Source organism: Haliotis cracherodii, unplaced genomic scaffold (genome assembly GCF_022045235.1).
Source record: "Haliotis cracherodii isolate W230 unplaced genomic scaffold, xgHalCrac1.p SCAF_5, whole genome shotgun sequence".
In the NCBI taxonomy this organism is placed as follows: domain Eukaryota; kingdom Metazoa; phylum Mollusca; class Gastropoda; order Lepetellida; family Haliotidae; genus Haliotis; species Haliotis cracherodii.
The window spans coordinates 65,760,379-65,788,137 of record NW_027266308.1 but is presented as its reverse complement, the minus strand read 5'-3'; the positions used below and the strand labels follow the sequence as shown (position 1 = coordinate 65,788,137).

General features: G+C 38.4%; 1 protein-coding gene across 5 annotated transcripts; it reads right to left on the bottom strand.

Moving 5' to 3' along the window:
- Window positions 1-1,522: 1,522 nt before the first annotated feature.
- Window positions 1,523-26,432, bottom strand: LOC139444013 (transcriptional-regulating factor 1-like). 5 transcript variants are annotated; one of them, XM_071224912.1, is made up of 17 exons: window positions 26,367-26,432; window positions 24,418-25,422; window positions 22,890-23,130; window positions 20,963-21,405; window positions 19,606-19,795; window positions 19,044-19,149; window positions 16,452-18,786; window positions 16,161-16,245; window positions 15,479-15,528; window positions 14,850-14,936; window positions 14,302-14,405; window positions 13,022-13,097; window positions 12,278-12,366; window positions 11,578-11,859; window positions 4,259-4,342; window positions 2,934-3,181; window positions 1,523-2,524 (listed from the first exon to the last, which is right to left on the bottom strand). In XM_071224912.1, the coding sequence occupies exons 2-17, from the start codon at window positions 25,265-25,267 to the stop codon at window positions 2,401-2,403; spliced, it is 5,394 nt and encodes a 1,797-aa protein (XP_071081013.1). In that variant the 5' UTR covers window positions 25,268-25,422; window positions 26,367-26,432; the 3' UTR covers window positions 1,523-2,400. The 5 variants fall into 5 exon arrangements, with proteins under 5 accessions (XP_071081013.1, XP_071081012.1, XP_071081015.1 ...); XM_071224911.1 differs by lacking the exon at window positions 26,367-26,432 and adding an exon at window positions 26,121-26,327; XM_071224914.1 differs by lacking the exon at window positions 26,367-26,432 and adding an exon at window positions 26,121-26,327 and having other exon boundaries at window positions 22,890-23,127.
- Window positions 26,433-27,759: the final 1,327 nt, after the last annotated feature.

Sequence of the window (27,759 nt, the reverse complement as noted above, 5' to 3'; positions counted from 1 at the left end):
CATTCATTCACATATGAAGTCACTATTTCAAACATCAAGAAGAAAGAAGGGAAGCAGACCACTGCTGACAATACAGGTAATTTGTGCCCAAGAGGAAAGAATTCTCACATCTTCCATTCTTCCAGGTCAGACATGATTACTTCACTACATTATAACCTACACATTTAGGAAAAAACAACACCTATACACATGTATATATCTTTGAAACAAAATATATGCCACTTAACATGTTCGTTTCAAAAGAACTGTATGTTTGATGATATGGGGATGTTTTTAGTGGCTGACAACAGTTATTAAGATAGAAATCAGCAGACGAATACAGGTAAAATGTGGGTCAAAATCCACCAGCACAGCATTGCCAGTGTCAATCTAATATATTAGGTGCTTAAAAAAGACAGATGTGGACATTGAAATGTAGAAAACATTTGGCACATTTCCAACCAATAGCTTTTCAGAGCACACATACACCATTGTGAGCAATACAATGGCAGACAGAGACTCCATGAGGCCAGCTTGAGTTCACAGAACCGTACATGCACCTAGTGTAATATGTACTTAATACTGCTTACATAAAGAAAACTGCCATTTGATCTCATTGGATTTTCTGTGTCCTGCATTAAGTTAACTGATTGTTATATTGAAGAAGGGAATACTTTCATCCATGACAGAAATGATTTCATAATAAGATGATTAAAGAAGATAATGAGATATTACTGATTCAAGTTATCACTAAAGCAATTCCAAAGCAGTTTTCCCAGATAACGTTCCTGCTGCCTCCTCCTATGGGTATTTTCATCTGTAACAAACATGGCAGTCTAACTATCCAAAAACAGGCATATTACTGGCCAACACATGAGGTAGTGAGAGAGGCTATCCCTCAGTCCTATATCTGAATACTGTTTACAAGATTACTGTACTGTCAAGAGAAAGCCAATTTATAAGTTCCATATTTCATTGCAGCAGAATCTTACACTGACAAGCATTCTATGGATATCAGGAAATAGAATACTATATACCATGTATACAATAACTCTTCAACATAGTTTGATGGTACACTTGGTTCTGAAAATGGAATTCTCTGAGAAACAGGAGACAGGGAGAGACAACTTTGTGATCAAGAATAACTTTAAAATCATCATAGAGATCTTACATGTCTTTTCCCCAATTGAAAAAGAATTTTATTTATAGCACTCTCATTGCATTCCATCAGTTTGAATTGAGTGGAATATTAGCACTTCAACATGAGTTATGGCACATGCTCATCCCTGTTCTTCTTCAAATATAAGTCCACACATCTTTCACATTTTGTCCCTAATTTATCTGATTCATAATTTATAAAAATATGTTTAATCCAGGCCATAACAAACCTTATACTTACCCCCATCAGATCCATGATTTAGTACTAGTCTGCATGTATCAATAAAAAGTTCATCTGTACAGTGTACATAACAATAACATGTTTTTTCTTAAGCCTTAAATTTTAGAATCATACATGTTTTTATATTCACATCAGACATGTGGTGTGGTGTGGTGTGCATGGTGTAGCTGTAATGCAACGTATGTGATCCTTCATAAAGAAGCCTAGTGTTAATCCTCCACATGTCTTAACAGTGTAATATAGGGTGTCACACCATGTCATTCTCACACTCCCAACATCACAGCCACTGGGTCATAATAAAGCACCACATGAGTTAAAACTTTTAAGAACATCGTATAAAACATTCTTTCAAACATATCTACTGTCAAGGTCTTTCTAAAATGTTCTGCTATCTAAAAGGAAAGCTCAGAAAGTACACAATCATAAAAAAACATGGTAGGAGCTGACATGATATGAGGCCATAACTGGTTGTGTGACACGACCATGACAAGTGAGTGTGCAAGTGCAGCAAGTCCACATGAGCTATAGAACTTCAAGTCCCTTGACAAACTTGAGCTTCTGGTCTTCCAGCACACTTTGTCATGTATAGACAAGGAGAATAAAATCTTGAAGCTGCCATCATGAACTGAAGTGGGATTATCCAACCTGTTTACTTCTTCAAGGTTCAGAAGACACCAAGCCACTACACAGTTCCAGAACTGCATCCATGGAACAGCAGATCCAAGAGTACAGTAGATACCTGTGGCATGGGAAGCAAGCCATTGACACAAAAGAGCCTTCCTGCTTAACTCTTAGGCTCCAACTAGAAGATTCAGAATTGTATCTACTGAATGGCTGTTTTGACATACCCTGTTTGAATTTCAGCATTCAGTAACCCAATTAATTCTACCTATTCATGAGGTTTCCCACATTCAAAGGTGTAATCATGAATCTGCTATCCTCCAGACATACAGAGATGAGCATTTAACATCTGCAGAGTAGTCATGTAGTCACATAGGCAAGTCTTGAGAAGACAGCAGATTTCAAAGAACTTCTGCTGCAGCCTTCAACTTAGCCAGCTCTAATTCTCTGGCTTTGTTCTTCTCATTGTCCTGTACTTTGTGGCTCTTCATGTGAGCACTCCTGCTCTTCACCTTGTAGAACACTCTGTAAACCACAAACATTTCACATCATGTTAACATGGCTAGATGATGCAACAGGGTTAGTAATTTTGCTAGATATGAAGTAGCTGCAATTCAGAAAGTTTGCCCATGTTCTTGTCATTGAGAGTCGAATATCATTTTCAATTTCAGAATCTCCAATTTTATCTTGTGAAGTATTCCGTTCATTAAGGGTTTTGATGTGTTTGTTGTGAAAAAACATATACGGCTAGTATCATATAACAAACATCACACAAACTGCACAAGGTACTTAAATTGCAAACATATGATATACTTTTGTGTTCGGAATCGGGACCTCATTTTAAGCATGCTTTGGCACAAAAATACAAGGAATTTCAAACCAAATAAATAACACAATTGTTACTGAAACCAGAAGAAAACACTATAGACTTTACCTGTTGCAGAGTTTACATGGGAAGATGTCTCCAGTGCCATCTGTAGCTGGTGGTTTGCTGGGTGTGGCAGGGCGAGGTTTGCGTTGGACAGGGGGGTGGGGATGTGGATGTGGATGTGGATGGGGTGGTGGTGGAGGTGGTGGTTGAGGGCGTTCTGGCATAGTATCATGGAATGGAGGGGGAGGTCTTACTGGTCCCCCTCCATGCATCCTTGAGTGGCCATTCAGGGCCTGCTTGGAGGTGAAGATCTGAAATAGAGGATAAACTTGCACATCGCAGTTTGGAGAAACAATATTAACTTTAACATATGTACTATTTAAGCAGTAATATGTAAGCATGGTAAATATATCCTTATCAAGGAAACCCAAAGCATGTTCATGTCATCTGAGGCACGCAGATTCTTGGAATGTATGCATGATGCGATCATGGTGATAATCAACTTGGGGATCAATGCACCTGAAATTTTTTACGTATGCAAAGATCTTTGTTCTGGCAAATATACAGTGTTTCACTGATGGTAATTGTAATAATCACTGATAATATCTTCATCAAAACTGAATATTTCAAGGCAATAGTCACACTGACCCTTCATGCAGATAGATGCCTCTATTGACCTCAATGTGGTCGACGCTTCACCTCTCCACCATAGTGTGTGAATAGTTCCCTTAATCTGATTAATGGGCTATCCAAAACATATTAACTACAGTTTTAACCAACTGATATAAGCAGCTAATCACACTTCATGACCACTGAACATAAGTCACATATCATCTTCCCGAGGCAAGAGAGTTAACTGACTGTGAAAGTCCAGACCTCAGGAAGATGGTCACATATGTGATCGACAACAGATGCTGGAGTACTTATTAAGGGAGTAGACACTTTTAAGAGATACACAAATCAACTTGTATGTAGAAAGCGGCTGCAACTGAGCAGTGGCGATTCTGTGTCATATCACTTCATAACAAGTCGAAAAACAACTCCCAGTATATAAGACATTAATTTGGTCAGAAGGTTTTCTTTCTGATGTGTTCTTAATCAGATAACACAACCTCTGTATTAATGCAAAAAGATTGTCAGAAAAATAGTGTGTGCAATAATAAACAGCCAGTGAGTTTGGTTTAATGCAGGTTTGACATTTCAGAAAAGAAATTGGCATCATGGGGTAAATTAATGAGAAAACAGCAGTCAAATACAAACACTGAGCATGCTGAGAAACCTGGTTTGCAGGCATTACCATGCCTAGTTTGTTAACTTATCTTATGACATACTCAGACATTCTTACCGGTTATTAACAAAAAATTAATAGAATATGACATGAAACTCACAGCATTGCATTCTGGGTAGTCACAGGTGTATGTTGGGGCCGGGGAAGAGGACATGGAAGAGCTCTCAAGGTCAGACTTTATCTCCTGGAAATACACGAGATACAGTCCAGATGGGACATACTTACACACAACATCACCCATTGACACTACAGAGACACACACATTAAATGGCACATCACACAGCACTACACCCAACTCCACACAACACTACACAGTGAAGCACAACACACAACACCACACAATGACATTACATGGCACAACACAGTGACACACATTACATGACCATGGCACATCACACAAATACAAACTACACACAACACACAGAGACACAAAACATTACATGTCACACCAGACGCACACAACACAACACCACACAGAGACACACTACACACACCACCCGGTGCAGCGATAGAAACAAACATTGTTAGTCCACCAGTCTTTATATGGATAGCATATACCGTATTTTCTTGAGTATAGTGCGCACTTTTTTTCGGAAAAACACAGCTGTGTAGAAGGGGGTGCGCATTATACACGAATTATGAGTTTGGATGTTTTTTTCCCCCATGGAGGACATTACGTACCGTGAGCACGAAACACCGGAAATACCATGTCAACAAATCCATACTGAAGTACGCAAAATAATTATGTAATTACACTGTCTGTCTATAAAAAGTGTCCTTTGTATTTCTGGACTTATGTTTGTAACTTACTTCATTAATTTTATTCAAAATTCCTTATAATATTGTTTTTATTAATTTCGGCGAAATCGTGTGTGAAGCGATCGGAAGATCGCACAACTCACCGTTATTAACAGCAACCACGGTCAGAATACTGCTATTGACGCCTTGAAACGAACTTTAGTTGACAGAGAATGGATACATATATCATAAATGACATACTTTGACTCGTTAAAAGTCATATTTGTTTTTGTTTGACGATTCTATGTCAACATGAAATTCTCGCGCTCACGTGCTCACGTGCGCGTGAGCCTTGACGGTGACTGGTCAGACATGTTCCATGTAAAAAATAATACCCGGGAATAGCGATCAGCTGCTTCGCTTAGGGTTATTATTATTTTTAATATGTTTAGTAAAGGCTGCATATAATTAAAGCTCTGCACGCTAACGTCGAACCCATTCGACAGAGGTGTCGATCCCCGTGCATCTGATGTCGAACCCATTCGACAGGCGAATAGCATAACAACACCCCAAAATAAAACTCGCCATATCTATCTACCAAGAAGGCTTTGCGTAACATTTAAATTACGTATGACATGCATAAATGCTCAGCTTGCTCAATATCAAAACGTTCAGTCATTTATTTACCTCAAAAAGAAAATATCGCGAGTTAAAAAAGTTTCGGCCAAACTTCTCGGCACACATCTACCAGGAACGGCCATTGTTGACTTTTGGCACTTCACGTTGAGCGGCATGCAGTCCGATATTTTCTTTATAATTTCATCATTTTTCCTATTCGATCATAATTTTTTGTTTGCTGACGAAAGGAAAACACTCATGTTCCATTATTTCTAAAAATTAGCAACTTTCGGTGTAATTAATTGTAAACAAAAACAATCTGAATCGTAACATCATCGATTGGATGGAACTTGTACGATCATGGCAACGGCGGTAAACAAACAACTCCACATGCATAGTTATCCCGTTAGACTATTACAATCATTTTGTTACATCTAACTTAATTTTCTAGAATTATTGACACGCATGTATAAATCTTTGTAAAAAGAATTTCATTTTTAAAGAGTTTGCAAATGATTTCGTTTGATAAACTTTCCGACACATTGCCAAGCCGACAAACGTCAGCGATACGTTTGGGCGTGGCCTAACTCGCGATTTGTTGAGTCGAACAAAGTCAACAAACACTGCGAAAAATGACAAATATTGGATGATACGCAAAATCTGAACTGATATACATTCTAGGTAAACCATTCAATAGCAAAATAATGCATTTTACGAGAAATAATCAAAATACTTGCAATTTTAGCTATCATTTCTGAAACCGGAAGCACGTACCGCATGTGACACATGGAAGCAAAATATGCAAAAGTTGGTAAGCTATCATAAAGAAATTCCGAAATAGATTCCAATTCAAAAGAAAATACATAATTTACTATTTTTCGTCAACTATTTACTATTTATTGATCTGGAGAGCAGTCTTCACTCTTATTTGTTTCATATTTCTTCGTGATTGTCGCCATAAAATGTGTAAGTCTAAATCCGAAACCGTAATGGATTTCACGCTCGATGATTTTAATTTTAAAATATTTTCTATAAACGAGCGCAACGGAGAGCGATCCAACGTATTGATATGCCATAATAATAACATAATATTGTTATTTGTCTAACATTACAAAAAGAACAATTTAAATATTAAAGATGTTGTTGAAAACTTTCTGAGAACCTCCCGTCCTCTGAACCGATAACATTTTGGTACACAACGAGGTAGTGTAAATATATATAGATTCTAGGCTCCTATTTATATGTATGTGTGATTTTGTACCCAAAACAAATTAAATTGTACCCAAAATACTTTGTGAATTTGTACCTAAGAAAATAAGACAATAGATCTATAATTATATTTATGTTTTAATGTAGATGAACAGAACACATAATAAAATATTTCATCAAGTTCCAAATATGATTATGACTGTGATCCTTGAAATTGATTGTTTAGTTTTGAGAGAAAACTGACGTATTGTCACTGAAGGAGAGGCCAGTTAAGTTGGTTAAACCTAAGTTAGAATGAATTGTTTTGATAGGAAAGTGATATTATGTTAAGTTTAAGACACCAAATTAATGTATATCTTTGAAATAATTCTAGGTAGATCTACAAAATCACATACCCATTTGGGTAACAAATTACTAGAAATTTTGGGTACAAAAGTCACCACTGTACATTTCAACTGATTTTCGTGAATCAATGGGATAAAAAAAATTCGTCTGAATGATTCCTTTTCTCATTTTTTAAGACAAGAAATTGTTTTACATAACAAAACAGGCAGATCTACACGGATCACGTTTAGTCCTAAAAATGTGAAAAATATGGACACCTCAGAAATGAGGGCTTATAAGGTTATAATTCTACCTAACTAGTCACATGGTTTGACTTAGATCTAGGTCTATCTAAGAAAAGTCCTTATGAAAAAAAAATTTTAATTTTTTTTATGACACTTACATTTCTGGCACTTAGACAAAGAGTATTCAAGGAAAGACAGATATGTTTTTGAATGTAAATATGACTTTCCTTTATAATTCTTTTTTCATGATGACAGGGGAACTTTTATACACACCAGCTGAGGAAGTTGTGATACTGTGATTGCATACAAAGAAAAAACAGTTTGGAAGCAGTACCTGTATGTATAAAATAGACCATATAAGGTGAACAAAAGTAATGGATTGGCTGACTGGAAAAAATACACCTGGCAAGGGTAAACATGTACACAGGCATGTTTCTTTTCATTCCAACCAGAAGACTGAGATAGCATTTTCTAAGAAACCTATGGCAAACTTACCAGCTTATGTGCCACCATGGTTCTTGTGATTAAACAAACAAAAATGTCATGTACTGTTACTGTATTTAAATTAAATTAATTCCTATTAAATTATATTTCAGAATTGTTTTATTTGGAAACAAACCACATAATGCACAAAATTAATGTCCATATGAGTTTAGTATGTATATGTTAAGGATCTGATTTAATCATTATTCATGGAATACTAAAATTAAAATGATGACATCAGAGAGTTACTTATTCACATAGTTGATTTTCAGAGTGCAAGATAATAATTGTTGAATAAATATGTTTAAACTAAAGATAATAATTGAAGTTTGATCAGTTACACTGTGTTGATGCAAAGACTAATATTTACTGTCCCCACACACCATCATTGTGGGAAAAATAACTATTAAATATAACTTAAAATTTTAAAACCTGTAAAAAGCTGTAAATAATTAAACAATTACAAATCTATCATCAATGCGCAATCATGGTGGTCTTCATTTTTTGGGAATAAATTTAGAAATCCTTCGTGAAACTGTTCTAAAATCATGCTAGAATCTATGAATGTATTCCCGAAAGGAAAACTATCCTAAATGTAATGTGGAACTAACACCGAAAATATGTACGTAGAATTTTATTGCTTATATATACCCTATCATTTTCAGCAACGCGGGGATGTTATTTTGAAACACGTTTTGTCAAGCCCATTTTCGCGCACCTGTTGTTGAGGGTGATCTTGCTGATCGACGATATCCATAGACGTATTACGTGGGATACACTTGTTGTAGTGAAACTTATCAGCATGTACATCGCAGAAATATGAATCATGTCCCATTTATATTCACAACATTGAATGGTGATTCTTAGATATCAACAGAAGTTCAAATAAAAGATACCGAGAAACTTGCATGTGGCATGTTGATTTATCGTCTACCGTTTCCGGGTCACGGGAGCATGCAAGGTAAAACGGATTAACTAATACGCGAATTATATCGTCAAAGTCACATTTATATTTCATGTTAGTGGTGATTACTGATACTGTGTATCGACTTATATTTTTGCTGTATGTGATAGGCGAACTATTTCAAAATTTACTGTAATTGTTTTGTTTCGAAAGCTTATCAGCAGACTACCCCTGTCTGTGACATCACATCCGGTGACCTTTGCACTAATTGAAATAGTGCTGTCAGAATTCACGATCTTTATTTTCATTTTTCTCTCGTCATATTTATTGGAATATGACGAATAAAACATTCTTCGATTGAGAAGATCGTCAACTTTCGCCAAGTTATATTTATAAAGGCAATGTAAACTTTGTTGATATTAAAATAGCAATAAGTTATGCGGAGGTCGGGCGAAGCGCGCCATGTTTGATTTTAGGACGTCTACTAGCATCATGACACGGGTTGTTTATTTTTGTATATCGTAAATATTCAACCAAAACGCTTGAAATTAGGATTAGTGAATATTTATAAGTCATTTAATGTTTCCTGCAAATTTTATAACATGACACGTCAGATTAACCCGAATATTCGTATTTCTGCAACCGACATGATGACCTCGAAAATTAAGTTATTTTTCTGTTTAACGTTTAGATAATAAATTCACTGAAATGGTTCATAATTTACCATCGCGCTGATATATGCCGATTATAAATCCCGAATTTTTACTCAATTAAAATTATGATATCGGAGATATGATTATTGAAATCAATTTGCAAAAATGTTACGATATTAGAGGGTTCCTAGCATGAAATGCAAACCACCTTCAATAACGCAATTCAGGTAAGTTCAAGAAAATTAACAAATTTTGTGTTCGCTTTGGTCTTAACCTTGGTATGATTGAAAACACCAGGATATTTTTATATAGAATTGTGTAGTTTTCTATCAGGAATAAATGTGCAAAATATTTCTTCAATTGGCCCTTGTTTAATGAGGCACTGACTGTTTGAAATCACCCACCCTCTTTAGAGCGCCTTATGCTAAAATTAATCCAGCAGGCAGGGGTAAGAAGTGTGAAAATAATTCAGCAGGCTAAAGGTTAAGAAAATAATGGAATATATTATTCCTGATAAATAAAATAGTTTCAGATACAATTGTTGCCGATCCTTGCATTAAAAATCCTATAAAGTTATATCACTGGGTGTGTCTTGACCGAATCACCGGTCGATTCCAAGAAAACGTGTGTACAGCTGATTGCTGTTTCCGGCTTAGTTTACGAGAAAATACACAAGGTAATCTTAATCCCTAGATATAAAACAATGCCTAGCAGAACAATAAATACTATTTAAATGGTAAATAAACATGTCTGGTGATTTTTTATCTCAAATTTCAGTTTCTCAGCACCCGTTCGTTTGCCGGACTTCGCTGAAAGGGTACGGTGTAAATTTTTTCTGCGCATAATATTCAAATTTCTTTTTTTCCAAAATATTGAACCCGCTAGAGGGGGGTGCGCATTATACATGGGTGCGCACTATACTCAAGAAAATACGGTAGCAAAACCCTTTCAAATGGCAAATTTCTATGAGCCATATGATACCTTAACTATTGAACAGTTTGGCAAGGACTACAGGACTAGTGCCAAATTCTGTTGCTGCAGTGACACACTACACATGGCACACCACACAGACGCACAACACCAAACAGAGAAATACTACACAGAGACATACTACACAGAGACATACACACAACCATCATGACCAGCTTTCCGAAAAAATTATCTCCTGAATATTCTATATCTCACACCAGAAGTATTCCGCTGTAGATAATGAACATCGTGATTACCAATTCTGATCAATCATAGCATGTCACTTTATCATGTTTACAGGGCTTGATTTAAATGCCCAACTCTTAGTCATATCTTTGGCGACATTTTAACTAGCCTGCATAATCATCGGATGCTAATTGGTTCCACGACCCAACAAACTGGGCTTTGGACCAGTGAGGGGGCAATTGCAGAAACCTTGTTGACAGAGAGGGGGAATCCCCTTGAATCCTCTCATTTGACGGGATGATGCTTACTAAACTTTTCACCTTGCAAATTCGTCTGCGTGTGTAAATGTATATGTACAATTATGAGTTTTGTATACAGCAAATATGTTTTCGTAAAATTTTTGTAAAAATAAAATTCAGTACACATGTAACTGCATGTAATACAACAACTACTACACCTGTCTTGTCATCCATGTCTCATGGTATAATCTACACCTGTGTATTTGTCAACATTCACTTGACGCTCAGTTAATGACTTCATTACAGGTATAATTGGTGGAAGAAACACTTAGATTACCTGACAGACTGCAAAATATATGATATTGGAGATACTTTTGGTCTGGTGCACAAAATTTAAAATGAATATGTGCATATTTGACTTCTTTTTTCAAAACTATGTAGATAGCTAATGAACTTGATCTCCCTTTCACAAGGGAGTATAGATGATGCCATGGGTGCATAATCTTTTGTATGTGTGGTAGACCATATTGGAAAATACAAGTCCCTATCCGGAGTCCAAAGGTCAATGAATAACAGAGTTAATCTTTAGTCAACAATCACATACAAAAAAGGTTATGTCTTCAAATAAAATATCATAGTCATGTGCGCTGCTGAATAAAACTGTGTAACATGCAAATGATCACCATCTCAAAATTGAAAGCCTTTCTTATGAGACAAGAAAGATGTGAAGAAGCAGAGCACAAGTCAATGACTGTTATATACATGCCCTGATGAGGGTTATTCGCTCAACAGTATTACCCAAATGTCTAACTCTGTGTTACCAAGTATGCAGGGGTTAATGTTTGACTTACATTAGGTTCTCCAGAGTGGGCAGAGATGCTGTCCTCAGAGTCTGACTCCTCTTGCTGTTGCTGCTGAGGATGAGGCTGCAGCTGTGGCTGCTGCTGCTGCTGTTGCTGCTGCTGAGGCTGCTGCTGTTGCTGCTCCTCTCCCTGGGGTCGGGATCTCAGATTGTACAAAGCTTCCTGTTCTCTCTTACGCCTCAGTGATCTTAACTTTTTGTAATCTTCGGGACAAACTTTTTTCCACAGGTAGTAGAACTGAATACACTGCTTTGTGTTCTTTGTTTTCACCTAGAAACATAAATAACAAATAATCATAACAAAGCAGCATTAAAAAAATATGCAGTTTCAGATTGAGTCCTGTTGGACACGCCTTGTGCGCTGTCTCAAACACAACTGCCTTGCAACATGTCTTGATACTCAAGCAAACAATTTCTCAAGAAAACATTCTCTTCTAACTGTTTCTATAACCTAATTATATTTATTTCGGGCTAGTTCTGATGTGGACGCAAGTTTGAAATTAGATCTATGCTGAGCTCCCATTCAGAAGAACGATATTGATCAGTTGTTGGAATTCCAGCGAACAAACTTGAGAAAATATGAGCTACGTATGTGGGAGGAAGGCAGGAGATGGGGACATCTTTTTCACTGATACCAATATTATCTATCATTTAACCTCATATCAAGCAGTAAACAATATCATACAAACCTCATTTGAAACAGCAAAGAAATCCTTGCTGAACCGAAGCAGCGCCTGGTGAAAGGCCTCAATTTCCTGAGATGTCCATGGGTCAGATTCTAGATGTATACACAAAAAAAACATTGTCAAAATATTGCAAACCAAGACAAAGCAATAACTAATTTGAAAATGCTGTTTCACTTTGTCAGCATCCTCAAAGGGTTTGAAAATGCCTTCAAAACAATATGTCGACTGTAAGTAAAGTTGTAAAAATGCTTGTCTGGATTGCATTCCCCTTGTTCCATGATTGCTGTGATTCATAGGACTGCCTGGTGAATCCGGCATACCGCCAAATGCGACATGTATTTGTTCTGTTATATTGGGTTTAAAAAGATATGAATTTGTATCGTTCAATCGTAAGTGATGTTTCCCTTCAAACTTGATTGACAATGGTGGAAACGTGGAAGTGATTTTTCCCTCACATTCTAATCTCCCCTGTATCCATGACTCCAAAATGGTGGCAACTGACCATGCTGAGTATTATTTACTTTAGTGTCAAGAAAATAGGATCTGAAAGTACAATCAGTGTCAATCACTGTAAGAACACTTTAGCTCCCAATATAATGCAATTGGTATAGCAATACAGATACCTGTATCACAATAAATCACAATATATCAAAATATATCCCAATACAGTTCTTTGGCCAATCCACAGCCTCCTGTCACCTCAGAGCCTATTTTCATCAAACAAGATGGGTCACATATCACAAATACCTTGATACTTGAAAGCTGATATTCCATGGTTCCTCGGCAACTTCGGTGGGTCATCCATCAGCATCAACATTGCATTCTAAATCAGAGACAAGGAGGTATCACACTTTGCTACATAGAAGCTCTAACAATTAATAGAATATCAGAAGTCTCAATATAGGCTCCTCATCAACATTATTCTAACCTGCCTTTAACTAAGCAAAAGAGTGAGTGAGTGAATGAGTGAGTATGGATTTACGCCGCTTTTAGCAATATTACAGCAATATCACGGCAGGGGACACCAGAAATGGGCTTCACACATTGTACCCATGTCGGGAATCGAACCCGGGTCTTCGGCGTGACGAGCGAATGCTTTTTTAACCTTTAGGCTACCCGACCGCCCCACTAAGCAAAAGACATGCAGTATAACTGATATATATATGTACTCATTCTGCACATATCCAAGTCGATGTTCGTTTGTTTAATGCCACAATCAACAATATTCCGGCTATATGGCAAGAGCCTGTAAATAATTGATTATGGACCAGACAATCCACTCATGGATATTGTGAGCAAGGATCCATGCAGTCGGGGTGCAATGACACGCAATCAACCAAGACACCACCAACTCAACTTGGTCACCTCTTACGACCAGCATTGGTTGCTAGGAGACTGCTGTAACCAGGAATTCCCACATGGTCATATCCATGCTGAATTATAAATAGGTCTCCTATAGGGAGTGATTATGTTTTCCCCAGTTTTCAGCATTATATCACAGGGGTACCAGAAATAGATAAAAAAAAATTAACACGATAAATCTTTAATAAGGGCTCTCTGTAAGTTTAGAATATCTTTCCACAATTTGAAAATAAACCTGCTAAGAAGGGGGTCTTCTGTACAGGAGTCTGATTGTGTATCTACAATTTTTGATGGTGTTGAAATTTAAGATGAGAAATTGGGAAAAATATCTAATGTTGCATAGTAAGTATTTATTAAACATTGCTCGTCCTTATGTAAACAAGACCTTGTAAATATAATAGTCTCAGCAGCAAAGGAACATCTGAGCGGTTGCTATTTACTCAGAACATGTGTTTAGCATGTAAAATTGCAGTTATGTCCCTTGCAAGAACTTTTATGTACGCTTCATAAACTTACTTGTGCACTGTATTTGTACTTTTAGCCATTAGGCCTTAATAATGAGAAATTAGGTCAGTCTGTGTTGGGACTACACCTGGCTTGGTCATTGCTATGGTAAGCCAATGTTCCAGATCTGCAATACAGATCACCATGCCTAAAGACAATACCTGCACATTTCCTTCACAAAGGTAGAGTAGATGCAGAGCATATTCAACATTCGAGCCATTGCCCTTCACAGCTGCAGAGCATGCAAAGTCCTGGTAATATTGCACTGGAGAGAAAAACAAGTTAGTGTATAACATCATAATTATAATCATAAAACATATGTAAGTAAAACATGATTTAAAATTAAATGTCAAAAATACCTAAAAAGACCAGATACCACTATAATTACAAACTTTCATAAAGTGTATGGCTTTATGTCGCTTCTAGATATATTGCAGCGACATTTGGATGGGAGAACACCAGAAATGGACTTCACACATTTTACCTAAGTGGGGAAGTGAACATTGGCATTCAGTGAGCCAAGTCAGTACTTTAACCACAAAGCTACCCCACCACCCCTTAGAAACTTGCAACCTAGTAGCTGAAGTAGGTACTTTTACATCTAAGTTACCCAGACCCAGACACCTCTCGCCTCACTACATGCAAACAAAAAAAATGTATTTTTCACGTTGGCTTACAAATGGAAAACATACAGCCATGATTGACTTACCATCCTCATCGGAGTTAGACCCCATTCCCCTAGGTTCCCACACTAAGTCTTCTCCAAACACACATTTTGCTGCTCTAGATCGATCAGCTGAAAAACAAATTATAAAAGTGTGAAGAATTACAGCAGCAGAGCTATAAAGAGGAGAGGTGATCCAATTGGGTTTAACGTTGCATTCAAGATTATTGCACTTATATAGAGACGTGCATGCGTGTGTGGCTGCTAGTACTAGGAGACTAATGCCAATATTATAGTGCTAGCCTACTTAGATACCATGCCGCAATTTAACATGAATACCCAAGTCAGACGAAGTATACTGACCCTGAGCCGACCAGTCCTTGTTTTAGCCCCTTAATGCACAGCTCAAGGCAGAGTAACAACAAGACCCATCTTTTAACGTCTTTTGGTAGTGAACCGCAAATACACTGATCTCATTATCATCCCCATCCCCATCCCCTTCAAAGACATGTGGAGATTGGTCCCCAGCAACATGTGCTGGTCGTTAGAGGTGATTCAATGGATCTGGTGATTGCGTATCAAGATCGTTGATCGTAATATCAATCACTAAATTGTCTGATATCGCCAGAATATTGCTAAGTGCAGCTACAAACAAGATAACGATCAGCACTCACAGTTATAAGCTGGTAACTCTGCTTGGTATTGTGTTCCAACATTGACATGTCTGAAACAGAGATACTCACTTTAGAAATACTATAACAAACATCAGGTGAACTTAAAGATAAGAAGATATACACAATATGCTCACTGACCTAGAAGTATGGACAATTAGCAAAAAGAAAACAACTAGCATTTTATGTACATATCAATACTGGGACAGTCTTATTTCAACATCTTCAATCATATCACATACTGGGACAGTCTCGTATTTACCACGTTATCAATCAATCACATACTGGGATAGTCTCATATTTACCACGTTATCAATCAATCACATACTGGGACAGTCTCATATTTACCACGTTATCAATCAATCACATACTGGCACAGTCTCATATTTACCACGTTATCAATCAATCACAGACTGGGACAGTTTCATATTTACCATATTGTCAATCAATCACATACTGGGACAGTCTCATATTTACCACGTTATCAATCATATTACATACTGAGACACACACACAGTGATAGAAAGTAACTCAATGAAGTCACCAGTGGTCATCATGAAAAACATCTACTAAATCTATAGTAATTCTAAGGAGTCATAATGCAACCTTAACTATTGACACTTTATTTGGGCTGTAGCACCTGTGCCACTTTGCAAGCCTGTCATGTAAAGGTACAGCTACTCACGGCTGTATATCGGTCTCTGGTGGAGCCTCTTCTTGTTCTTCCTCAACAACCTCCGGTATGGCCTCAGGCTTGTGCCCATGACTCGCTAAAACAATTGTTTACGTTTAGTCCTCACTAAAACCAGTTTGAAACCTTCAGAGCATATCCTTTAAAAGCTGTTTTACTTAATTTAGCTCATAAAAGTGCATTCATATTGAAAAAAATAACTGTTAACAATCATATATTTTTTTTAAATCAAACATGAGTGCTGAGAACATGATAATACAAAACAATCCTTAAATGTTTACTTACCTCTTCTGTTAGCCAGAGAGAGCTTCGGTGTGATTGGTGCAGATCTGGGAGTGATGGGTTTGATACCCGGTAAGGTCCAAAATAAGCCACTACCACTTCGAATAGGACTCAGCATAGGCGGTGGAGTGTAAGGTGGAGGGGTGGAACCTCGGAGTCGCCCATCACCTCCATCCCACAGACGCGGGGAGCGGAGTCGACTCTGGAAGCTATTCAGATGCAATGGAATAAACAGGGGTGCTGGTCTATGTTTTCGTTTCACCTTCATGGGACTGGCGGACATTGGATTTCTGAACACACCAGCACCATCAGATCTGGACAGCATGTCGTCAGGGTGACTCTTAGCTCTCCCAATAATTGTGTCATCAACCCTACTTTTTGGTCTATATATTGATTCAGATTCAGTGCGACTTCTGGGTCGCATGAATGTGTGATCCACACTTTTTGATCTTTTTAATTTGTGATCATCTCCTGACTTACTTCTCATTCTAACCCTGCTCACTGCATCCAAGTCTTTAGTCAGTGATGGCTTAGCAAAGCTATCACCACCTGGTCTGGTGAGAAGCATAGCAAGACTGTTCTGTGATGTTAACAGTTTCTTAGGAGAGCAGCTTCTATCTAAATCAGCAGACAATCTACGTTTAAGTTCACTATTCTGCTCTACAATAGGCTTAAAGTCACTTTTGTGTTTTGGAGCCATGCTCCCCTCTCCCAAGACTGAACTCTGAATGTCCATTGGTAAATGTTCTGATTTAATAGTATATAAGTGAGGCATTGAGGTAATGCTGTCCAACATTTGTTGTGGTGTTGGAAGAGACTGAATTGAGACAGACTGTGGCATGTGGAGAGGGTTAAAAGTTGACTGAATATTTGACAAGTTATCTTGGTTAAGGGTAACAGATGGCTGACTCTGCATCACTGAGATGTCACTGGGGATTCCTGTCTGTGTCTGACTCGTGGGCTGCAGTAACAGACCCTCCTGAAAGTTTGCCATACTGTTAAGTAGCTGAGCAACAGTCACCTCTTGGTTGTCTGTCACAGGTGACAAGGATATTGGCCCTGTAGTCAGATGTGGGGCACTGACGAACTGGGTCTGTCCACTGCCTGACAGCACTTGTCTTTGTTCAAGATGAGGCACTAAACTGAGTGCATTTTGCAAGCTGCTCTGTATAGCCACAGAGTTAAGTGTTATGGGTGGAGACTGGAGGGGCAATAACTGTTGTGGCAGCTGGAGTTCCAAATTTGGTGGCAAGTCTCTAGCAGCAATATCCAAGTTAATTTGCTGTGGTAAGTCCTGAGACTGGTGTTGAGCAATCTGGACCTCTCCTGCAGATGTAAACTCTACATTCTGAGGAAAGGGATTCTGCTGGCCGCTACTCTGAGCAGTCTGTTGGTCCACAGCTGCCAGATGCTGTTGAATCTGCTGTATTTGCTGCTGCTTCTCTGCTGCACTATCCTTCGAATCATCCAACATCTCCTGCACAGGAATGTGTGTGATCTCCGCCAGCTGCTGCAGCTGCTGCTGTTGCTGAGGTGTCAGCTGAATGAACTGTTGAGAAGATGAGATTGGCTGGGAATGGGTGGTGATTACCTCTGCTTGGGACACCTGCTGTTGCTGCAACTGGTGTAAATGATGCTCCTGCACGAGCTGATGAAGCTGGGTCGCCTGGAGCTGAGCTGGCAGCCCAAGTTGCAAGTGCTGCTGCTGCAGCTGCTCTATCTGCTGTGGTGACAGTTGGGGTAACTGATGAATCTGTCCCAAGGGTTGCTGAACTTGTATCTGTTGAGGTGGATGTTGCTGCAGCTGCTCAAGTTGTTGCACAGTAAGCTGAGGCAGCTGGTCTGCTTGCACGCTTTGAACCAACTGCTGGATCTGCTGAGCGGCTTGTTGAGCATGTGAAGATGGAAGCTGATCCTGGGCTGCGGCCAACTGATCTTGCTGTTGTTGCTGCTGGAACGCTTGGGCTTGAAGATTCTTGATTTGTTCTTCTATGGAATTAGTACTTTGTTCTTCCAGGATTTGTGGATTGGGATGAAGCTGAAGCTGCTGGTGGATGACCTGCTGTGGCTGCTGCTGCCTAAGAAGCTGACTGTCATGACTGATCTGACCCTGGTGCACAGTGACAGTAGTCAGCCCACAAGCCTGTAATGTACTCTGACTGGTGCTCACTTCTGGTGTTGTGGACAGTGTCTGGAATGCCTGGCTGATGTTGGGCAACACTGGACTCATCTGGACCTGCAGCTGTGTTGGGTTGGCTGTGGCGACAGTCTGTCTTGGGGAAGGGGGCGGAGGAGGTCCCATCTCAGTCTTTTTAGCCGCCTTCTTCTCTTCTTTACTCTGCATATACAAACAAAACATTTCCTCAGAAGACAGAAAAAAAGAACAAGAAATACAGCATAATCTTAATTTGAAGCCCCCGGGGATAAAAATATTTTGAGTTACTCGTAATAGCAAACAAGCAGTATTCACATTTGACCAAAATGACAAAAGGGTTCTGTTAGGACCATTGAATGAAGACTAACCCACTGAATGACTTGTCTTTGATCTAGAAATACAATACTCTGATAACTTAATTAACAATAAAATTAACAAACCTTTTTAAGATATCCTCCATGAAGACGCATATGACCATTGAGTGCTGGAATATTTTTAAACCGCCTCTGGCAGATGCTGCACTGGACGGGTGGCTTGGTTTCTTCACTAAAATAGAAGAATATCAACATTAACTTGCAACCAGTGAAATTGTAAAAAGGTAAACATACAACATTACAAATACATGCAATAAGCCTTTCTTACTTCATTGTTACCTGCCTGACATACCACTGATTTAAAATTTCATTGCAGCCAATTGTGCAATCTGCAAAATTGTGAATGCCTACAAGACTTATCTCCCTTGGTCACACCTTATCCTCTGATATATTATGATTATCATGAAAGGGCAATCTCCTCTTTTAAAACACACGGAAAAAGAAAGGGCTGTCAAAATGGCTTATCACTCAACGATATCTGTTCCAAACAGTTTTACATAACACACAACTTGTCCCCAGAATCACGGCTGCATGCATCACTTATCTCCCCTGAATACCCTGATACCGATATCATGATGGAAAGGTGATGTTTAGTTCTCCATATATACTGTATGCTGAACTCCCCTACCTTGTATTCTTGTTCTCGGTTTGTGGTGTTGGTGTTGTGGTGAACCAGGCTGGTCGCTGCTGTCCCGTGAGGGGACTGGTGGGTTGGTTGTGGGGTATCGGACTGACTGGTGTCACTGGGCTAACCTGGGCAGCATACCCGGGAGACTGATCCCCGCTATGAGGGCTGGGTTGACTGGAGCCTGAGGTGCCTTCAACAATAAGAAAAGCGAAACAAATACAAGCAGCTGTCCTGGACTTTACAACCTTTGGGTTTTCAGACACCATACATAACCAACTGCATGAAAGAACCCCATTTTCGTAAACCAATGAGAATCTATTGCCTGAAACCTGACACACACAAGAACCTAGTTCCAGGGTAAAGGCTAGAGCTGGGATGAGTCTACATTTCCTACCTGGGTACCCGCTGTAGGTCTAGAGAGTTGGGTACAAAATGTCTGATTGGGAACTGTTTAACTGGAGTCCTAGCAAAAACAATTTTGATACATGATCTGATCATGCATACACTGAAGTTGACCGAAATTAAATCTTAACTCAAAGATATGAAAGTCAGGAGGAATGCAGGTATAGTTAGAGAGAAATGCGAACATCAGCGACTTGAAGTGTAACCATAGAGTTATATTATTATTGTCATTAAACAATACATCACATGACTAACCACAGATCCAGGCAGTATCACCGGGCCCTGATTTGGTGATACAACACCTGACCGGCCCCAGTATAGGCTAACATTTAGTTTAGAAACTTGACTATGTACATGACCAATGTTCATGATGTTTGGATCAAAATTAAATGTAGGTGGCAGCAAAAATAATCCTAAATTTCAAACTTCTAAATTAACTTACTGTTCACTGGGCAGGACATTTGAGATATTTGTAAGTAGAAGGTTTAACACTTGTTTCAGCAGTCAGTCATCAGAAACATTCAGGGTTTTGATTATTATTTCTAAAGAATGTATTGCCCTCTAAACAGCTATGAATTACATTGCTTCAAGGGTCCTGTATGCCACAAAATTGTGTTGGTTGATATTGCAAACCAACTAACAAAATATAAAAACAACCTTCAAAATTCACGCTAGTCGAAGACTACTAAATAGAGCTGATGACAAGTAAAAAATCCAATGATGCAAAACATCATAAAAGCAGCAATTGAGGGCTATGATTCTGAACCAGTTCTCAATTATGCTACAAATTGGAACAAAAACTGACAGAAAATGAAAACGGTAAACATTTTATCTCATTCATGCAGGACAGTGAGGACTAGTGAAGTAAGGTGTCATTGCACTAGTCTTGAAAAATAACCAAATTTCTGAGGCTGTAAAAGGCTTGATATAAAGTATCTATCTACTTAGACCTTACCTACAAAATCATACACTCTAGCCCTTTCCTGCCAGGACTGGTCCTGGGGTGGTGTAGCTTGTTGTGTGGAAACAACAGTGGTCGGTAAACCAGACTGGGTCTCAAACTGGAATATCTGTCCTTGTGGGTTGGGGCTTGTGTAGCTGGGACTAGGTGAGGGGGTGGTGTTGGCGCTGTAGGAGGGGGACCCCCCCATTTGCATCCGACTCACAGCCTCCTGCACGGCCAGCTTCTCGGCCGGTCGGGGTTTTCCAGGGGTTGTTGTAGGAATACCAGCTGCAGCCATACTGGCTTGAACACTGTTGGCAATGGCCTCAGGTGACTGGTGGTGGTTTGCCTCCAGATGACGCCTTAGAGATCGGGCATCACAATAGCTCTTCTCACAACCCTCCATCTGACACTGGTATGGCTTCTTCTCTCGATGTGTCATCATGTGACCATTGCTGAAATACCAAGCAGCCATCACAACATTGGCACATGCACTGAACAGAAGAATAAAGAAGAAAAAAACACCATTAACATGATCAAGCTGTTGACATGAAACTGAACCCATCATTAGCCAAGTGGAGCAGTGAAACATCTAGTACCCCTAATGAACAGGAACTAGCTGCCCTTTGTTCATTGTGGTCATGGTAATTAGCTGCACCTGAAGGGGATTTTCTGATCAAGGAGTCAGTGATGGAACAAATGGACAAAAATTGGCTTGTGTGTACAAAACAATAAACATGGTAAACTCAGTGCAGTGCTATTCTCTACAGCAGAACAAGACTCATCGTACAGGTTAACGGTTAACCTGTGCCATGCTTCACAAAACCCACACCCACGACAAGGATTATGTGAGGGTTACGCAAGTATTTTCGTCTCCTTTATGGATGATAGAGTGATGCATCGATACATGTACATGTAAGGTGAACGGTTTCATGATATGAAAATGACTTGTAAATAATATTTTTCATGGTAAATTCAAGAGCTTTCACCAGATTTTGAGTGTAATTACCCGACTCAGACACAGTATACTGACTCTGTGCCGACCAGTCCTTGTTTTAGCCCTTTAATGCTTAGCACCAGGCCGGGTAATAACAAGTACCAGCTTTTAATGTCCAGACAATCCAGTGATTGACATTGTGAGCATCGATCTACACAATTGCATCAACCTGATCAGTGAGTCTGACCACTCGAACCTGTTAGTTGCCTCCTAGTCTTACATTACAAGCATGGGTTGCTGAAGACCAACTCCCACCCGAGTCTTCACGGATCCCAGTTTACCAGTATCACAAAAATATCTACATACTGTACATTCTTATCAAAAAAGTTATGAAAAGCAACATGATCATGGTGGTTGCATTGTCTAGTTGGAATGTTTAAAATTACAAAAGAAATCACATATTCAATTTCTTTTACATTTTGTTCAGTATAATCATACATGACAGCAGATTGACAATCATTCTAACTGACCACATTGAATGATAGACCAATTATTAATCACTCACATACCAATCATCCAATGACAAAGTGTATCATTACATCACTAGTCATGCTAAGCACATGTGATGCATTAACATCAGTAACCATGGTAACTGCAACTGATCCACGAAAAGATAACCATAAATCGAACAGCTGACAATAATTTACAAACTATGTAGCATTTGCAAAGATAAATGCAAAGTTGGAAGCGAACAAGTTAATGGTTTGAATGCAGATAACAATCCTAAAAAAGACAGTCATGCAGGTACAATGCTAGTCAATAATCTCAAGTTACTTAATAATTAAACTTTAAAGGTTGCTTCTACAAGAACTCTACAAGAAATCAAGCTCTTATCTTAAACATGTTAAAATATGCATACTATCAGTACAACCATATCAGATCGAAACCTGTTCATATGTACGGCAAACAAATAATATCAGAAAATATAAACACAAAACTTACAGATGATCCTGTCGTTTGAAGCCCTTCTGACAGACGGAGCAAACATATTTGCGTTCATCGCTGTGTGTCAGGCGATGCTTAGCCAAGGCACTGGAGTTGTTGAAAGCTTTGTTACAGGTGGGGCACTGTATCATTGTTTTAGACGGAGACACCTGAGCCTTGGGCTGGCGGTTTTTACCTTTGGCTTTACTAGCACCATCAGTAGGAGATTCCACAGACTGCCGCCGCTCACCACTACCTGCTGAAAGTCAATTTTGAGATAACATTTGCCAAGAGTTCCTGAAATATTCTAAACAAATAAACAAGCAGCAGCACCTGTACTTTATGAAATAATTTTTTAGTTGTACAATATGCATGAAGGATTATCAGCATGGTGAGGTTTGTATCATTTCATCAGACAACAAACAACAGGTTGAATTAGCTTAATGTGAACAATCACACATTTTCCTCAGCTTGATTAGATTTTGATTTTTCTCACTATTATCTATGCAAAAGTAAAACCAAATTGGTACCCTGACACACAATGAAAACGCATAATCAGCTCTAGCTCGAAATCAGAAAAGATTTGTTTTTGTGTTCAAGTCCATCTCCAAACACATCACAGGGGTAAGATGACAACAGAGCTCCAGATAAGCTGCGTATCTGCATGAAATACACATCAGAAATGCAGAAATACACAGTAAAATATAATACAAGAGTATCAAATACGCAACTAACATTACAGATACGCTACAAAAATATAACTTGTGCGCATCATCAAAATATTGTGAAGTAACTCTGCATATTTCGAAAGAATTACTGATACCCAATGATTTTAAATTGCATGGGTAAAATACCCACAATACCAAAAGCTTATCTGGACCTCTGTGACAATGTTGTTTTAATATCTCATGCCTAAATTATGTAAATACCCAGAACTTATTTTGATATTTGTGGCCCTTTTGCCAAATATTCAAAAACATTTAACATGCATTTTCAAAGTGTTTCAGGATATTTCAATGGTGCTTGCACCCACATGCGCACAAACATTTAATGATAGCAATATGCTAATGTATAAAATAAAATAGCAGTCATAAACTATTATCCACACTTTACTATGCCTTAGAACATGTAGAAGTAGGACTGGGACAATACACCAACTGTGCAATCTGATATGTGTCATGATACCTTGCTCAAGACGCTTGCATGTGCTGTTATCTGTGGTGTGTAAGCCATCGTTTTCTCAGACAGGATGGCTAATACCATCAGTGTATCATCCCACAACTACTTACAAGAATTATAATCAACAACATAAACAGTTTGTTCAAAATAATCTGAATTCTTAAGCATGTTAAGTATATATTTTACAACAGATTTCTATTTTCATAATTGGCTATAATCTATTCAAACCTGTCACCCAACACAAGATCTCCACCATGTTGGCATATTAACTTCAGCAGACAATCCATAATAACTAATTTAGCCAGGTCTAAGTATATATTTCTACATGTGATAAAGTATGATATATAGAATCTGAAAGAAAAATCACCTTCTGAATCCCCAGTTGTAGCACTTAAGTTACTTGTATCTGTAACTGAAAAACTTGGATCCGAGAAAGGCTGAGGTGATAGTGACAATGTGTCATGCACGTTACTGTCAAATAAGTCAAATGAATGGGTAGGATGGCCCTCTGTCAAACGGATATTCTGAGCTGGGTTCCCCATACTGCCAAGAATTCCATCATCTAAATGTGGCAGGTTAGGAGCAGAATTTGCAGCATTCATATCAAAGGCACTGTCTGGCAGCATGTCGCTGTCGTTGTAGTTTATAGCACTCAACATGGCATCCCCTGCACCACCTGCAGATTGAAAACGAAGCCCTTGTGCTCCTGCTTGAGTGACAGAAGGACTCTGTTGACCGGTGTCAGGATATGATACCACTAAAATGTTTAGGGGTGACATGCCTTTATCTTCAGCTAGGTTGCCACCAACTGTCTGCATGTCTTGTCTTTCAAAACCACTTTTCACATCTTTTCCATTGTCACTATTCTGTGTAAAATTAGAATCGGACATTTTTGAGAATGGTACATATAAACCTGAATTAACAATGTCTTGCAGTGCTTGTGTTGTGACAGGATCAAAGGTTTGCCTTAACCCTTTTTCTTCTTTAACTACTGGAAGAGTTTTTAGTCCTTCTGTGAGCAGTGGTATGGAAGCATTGATTGAGAGCGGAATCGTGGGGAAAACATACGAAAGAGATGTTCCCTGATCTGGAAATGCCTGACAATTTTGCAGATCAGCTGCTTGTATAATGGGCAATGGCAGTCCTGACGTATCCATCTTGGGAATTCCTGATAAGACCAACTCTGAATTATCTGCCCCTTTCTGACCTGCTTCCATTGCCCAGCACAAACAACACACATCCCTGAAGACTTTCTAGTAAACACGAGTCACCATTCTATGCATCATTTTGTTAACAAGCGTAGTCTTTTTAGTTGATATATTATGCCGTGCAGAATGAGTGGCCATCTGTTGTGTCACATCTTGGAAATATCCTGAGAAAACACAGATGAAATATTTTAAATACAACAAAAGTGAATCACAATGTAGACAGGCTACATAACACATTCATAACTTGATGTCAATTATAATACAACAGAAGTTACAAACTGGATAAATGGTTATGCTAAATGTGATCCATCTGATTAACACACATATAGGATTTATTGAGGTCACACACAAAAAGCTAATTTGGTCAACTCAAATAACACATTAATTGATATTAAAGTAGAAATACAGCTCTGTAACTCGATAAAACACTAAAACTAATGATGTGCGACAATATATAACAACGTATATACATGGACCTACTGATGTCAATTTATCACAATCCGCTAAATTTGACAGATCATTCATAACGCAATATTACGACTGGAATTTAGGCGATTGTTTACTGTTGTTATTATGATGCTACACGTTCCTCCGTGATAACAAAAACTAAAGCAATGTGAGAAATCGATAATCTATTATTGACTCAACTACTCACACATTCCTGACACAACAGCCCAATTTTATAACGATGTCGTAGCTTCCAGATATCTTATTGCGAGAAACGTCAAATGATTGAAATGCGATTTCTAACTCGCAGAGGGTCACTGTGTTGAAGCAATACATACTGTGAATAGCGTGATGCACATGCAAATTAAAAGCTATTTCAAAGATCTTAATATGTCAAACTATTGCAGACACATACCTTCAATTCCTACATTAATACAATAAACAGCACAGCAAATGTGAAAGTTGGGGTATAATCAGGGCAGTCGAACAGCCATAAATTGCCACGGCTGCTTCACTCATTTCTACTGCGACATTCCCTAAAGAGTGCGTGTAAAATTTACCGTTACGCTAATTAAATAAAACATGTAATCAACGTGAACAGATGAAGAAAACACACTAAATATCGACTTCTATTTACAATATATCAGATATCAGTTCTTACATAAACATATTTTTGTTTAAATGAAGAAGCTTGCCCATTGATATATTTTCGAGCCGGATGGTAAACAGGTTCCCAAAGTAGTGCATGACGTCAGGTCATGGAAAGAATATATGGATGACCACTAATTGTATATAATATCATGCCATGAAATCGCTGTTGCTGTTTTTAACAGCAAATGCAATTGCTGTTTTTAATTCCCCTTTTTATAGCCAAAAATAATATATCATATCATTGTGATCCCCCCGAAGCTCGTGTCCACTTGTGTCACAATCATCCCCAAGGACGTAAGATTGAAAAAGTAACTCGTTCGTTACCATGGCAATCACTAGCTAGATGACTCACATTAACAATACACTAATTGTCATATCTTGAACCCATTGTTCTGTCGTCATACAAGTTTTATCCTGCATAAATGTGTTTTATTGACCTTGGTGTCCCCTATTATGACATTGGTGGGGTATTATCATGGAGCTTATATATGCACTTGATCTTTTTACAGTTATTATCGAGAGCACGTGCATTTACTTTAAAAAAAACAACTTTTGCGAAACAAGCTGTAAGGTATTTTTAAGATTTTGTTCCCACAGTTTATACAGTACACAACATATAGTTGTTACCCAGCAAACAATTCTACGTTGTGACAACGTCGTGTGTTAGCTGGGTATTAGCTATCCACGTTGCAATTTTACCATTTTATGTTTTTCATTATAATTATATTTCATACGATAGTGAAAACAATAAGTGGCGAGAGAAGATTCAAAATCCCTCTACATCTGCTTTATAATGATAATAGCAACAACAATACTTACACTAATACCATAAAATGTATAAGGGAGCACCCATTTGATTTGAATTTTGGGAGGGGGTGTTACATAAAAGCTTTTTCAGAAATATGCCAAAATAAATAGTTTGTTGGCAGTGCTAAAAATAAATGAATAATTTCCTTACTTGGAAAAAATCGAAACGTCAAAGTTTTTGTGTTGATATATTTAGCGAAAATGAATAGATTGGCTGATGGCGGTTCAGAAAACAAATAGTTTGTTGGAAGCAGCTGGGAAAGAATTAGATTATTCTCTCCCCCCCCCCCCAACACACACACACACACACACACAAACACCATACAAATCAAAGTTATTTACCGTCATTATCACCATCATCAAGACAAGGTACAGACTAACTTCAATATATAAACTTACACAAGTCACTAAATGATGCATTGTCTCAACACCTCATAAAAGTAATTACACTCTCCGCATAGTGCACGCTCACTCACTGAGCACCCCTGTCCGTTAATTGAAGATAATTGGGTTGCCACAGCAACAGACAACAAGGTAAATCACCAGCTAATCCGAACGGGTTAATTAGTAAATTAATACTGGTGCTCAATTAAATG

Bases quoted from the DNA above. Each gene is read 5' to 3' on its own strand.
- LOC139444013 (XM_071224912.1), bottom strand. From the start codon at position 25,267: ATGGAAGCAGGTCAGAAAGGGGCAGATAATTCAGAGTTGGTCTTATCA. The intron at 13,098-14,301 runs GTATTGTCTTTA...TCTCTGATTTAG, and splicing joins TTTGTGAAGGAAATGTGCAG to AATGCAATGTTGATGCTGAT. The intron at 11,860-12,277 runs GTTTGTATGATA...TTATGTTTCTAG, and splicing joins TCTTTGCTGTTTCAAATGAG to GTGAAAACAAAGAACACAAA.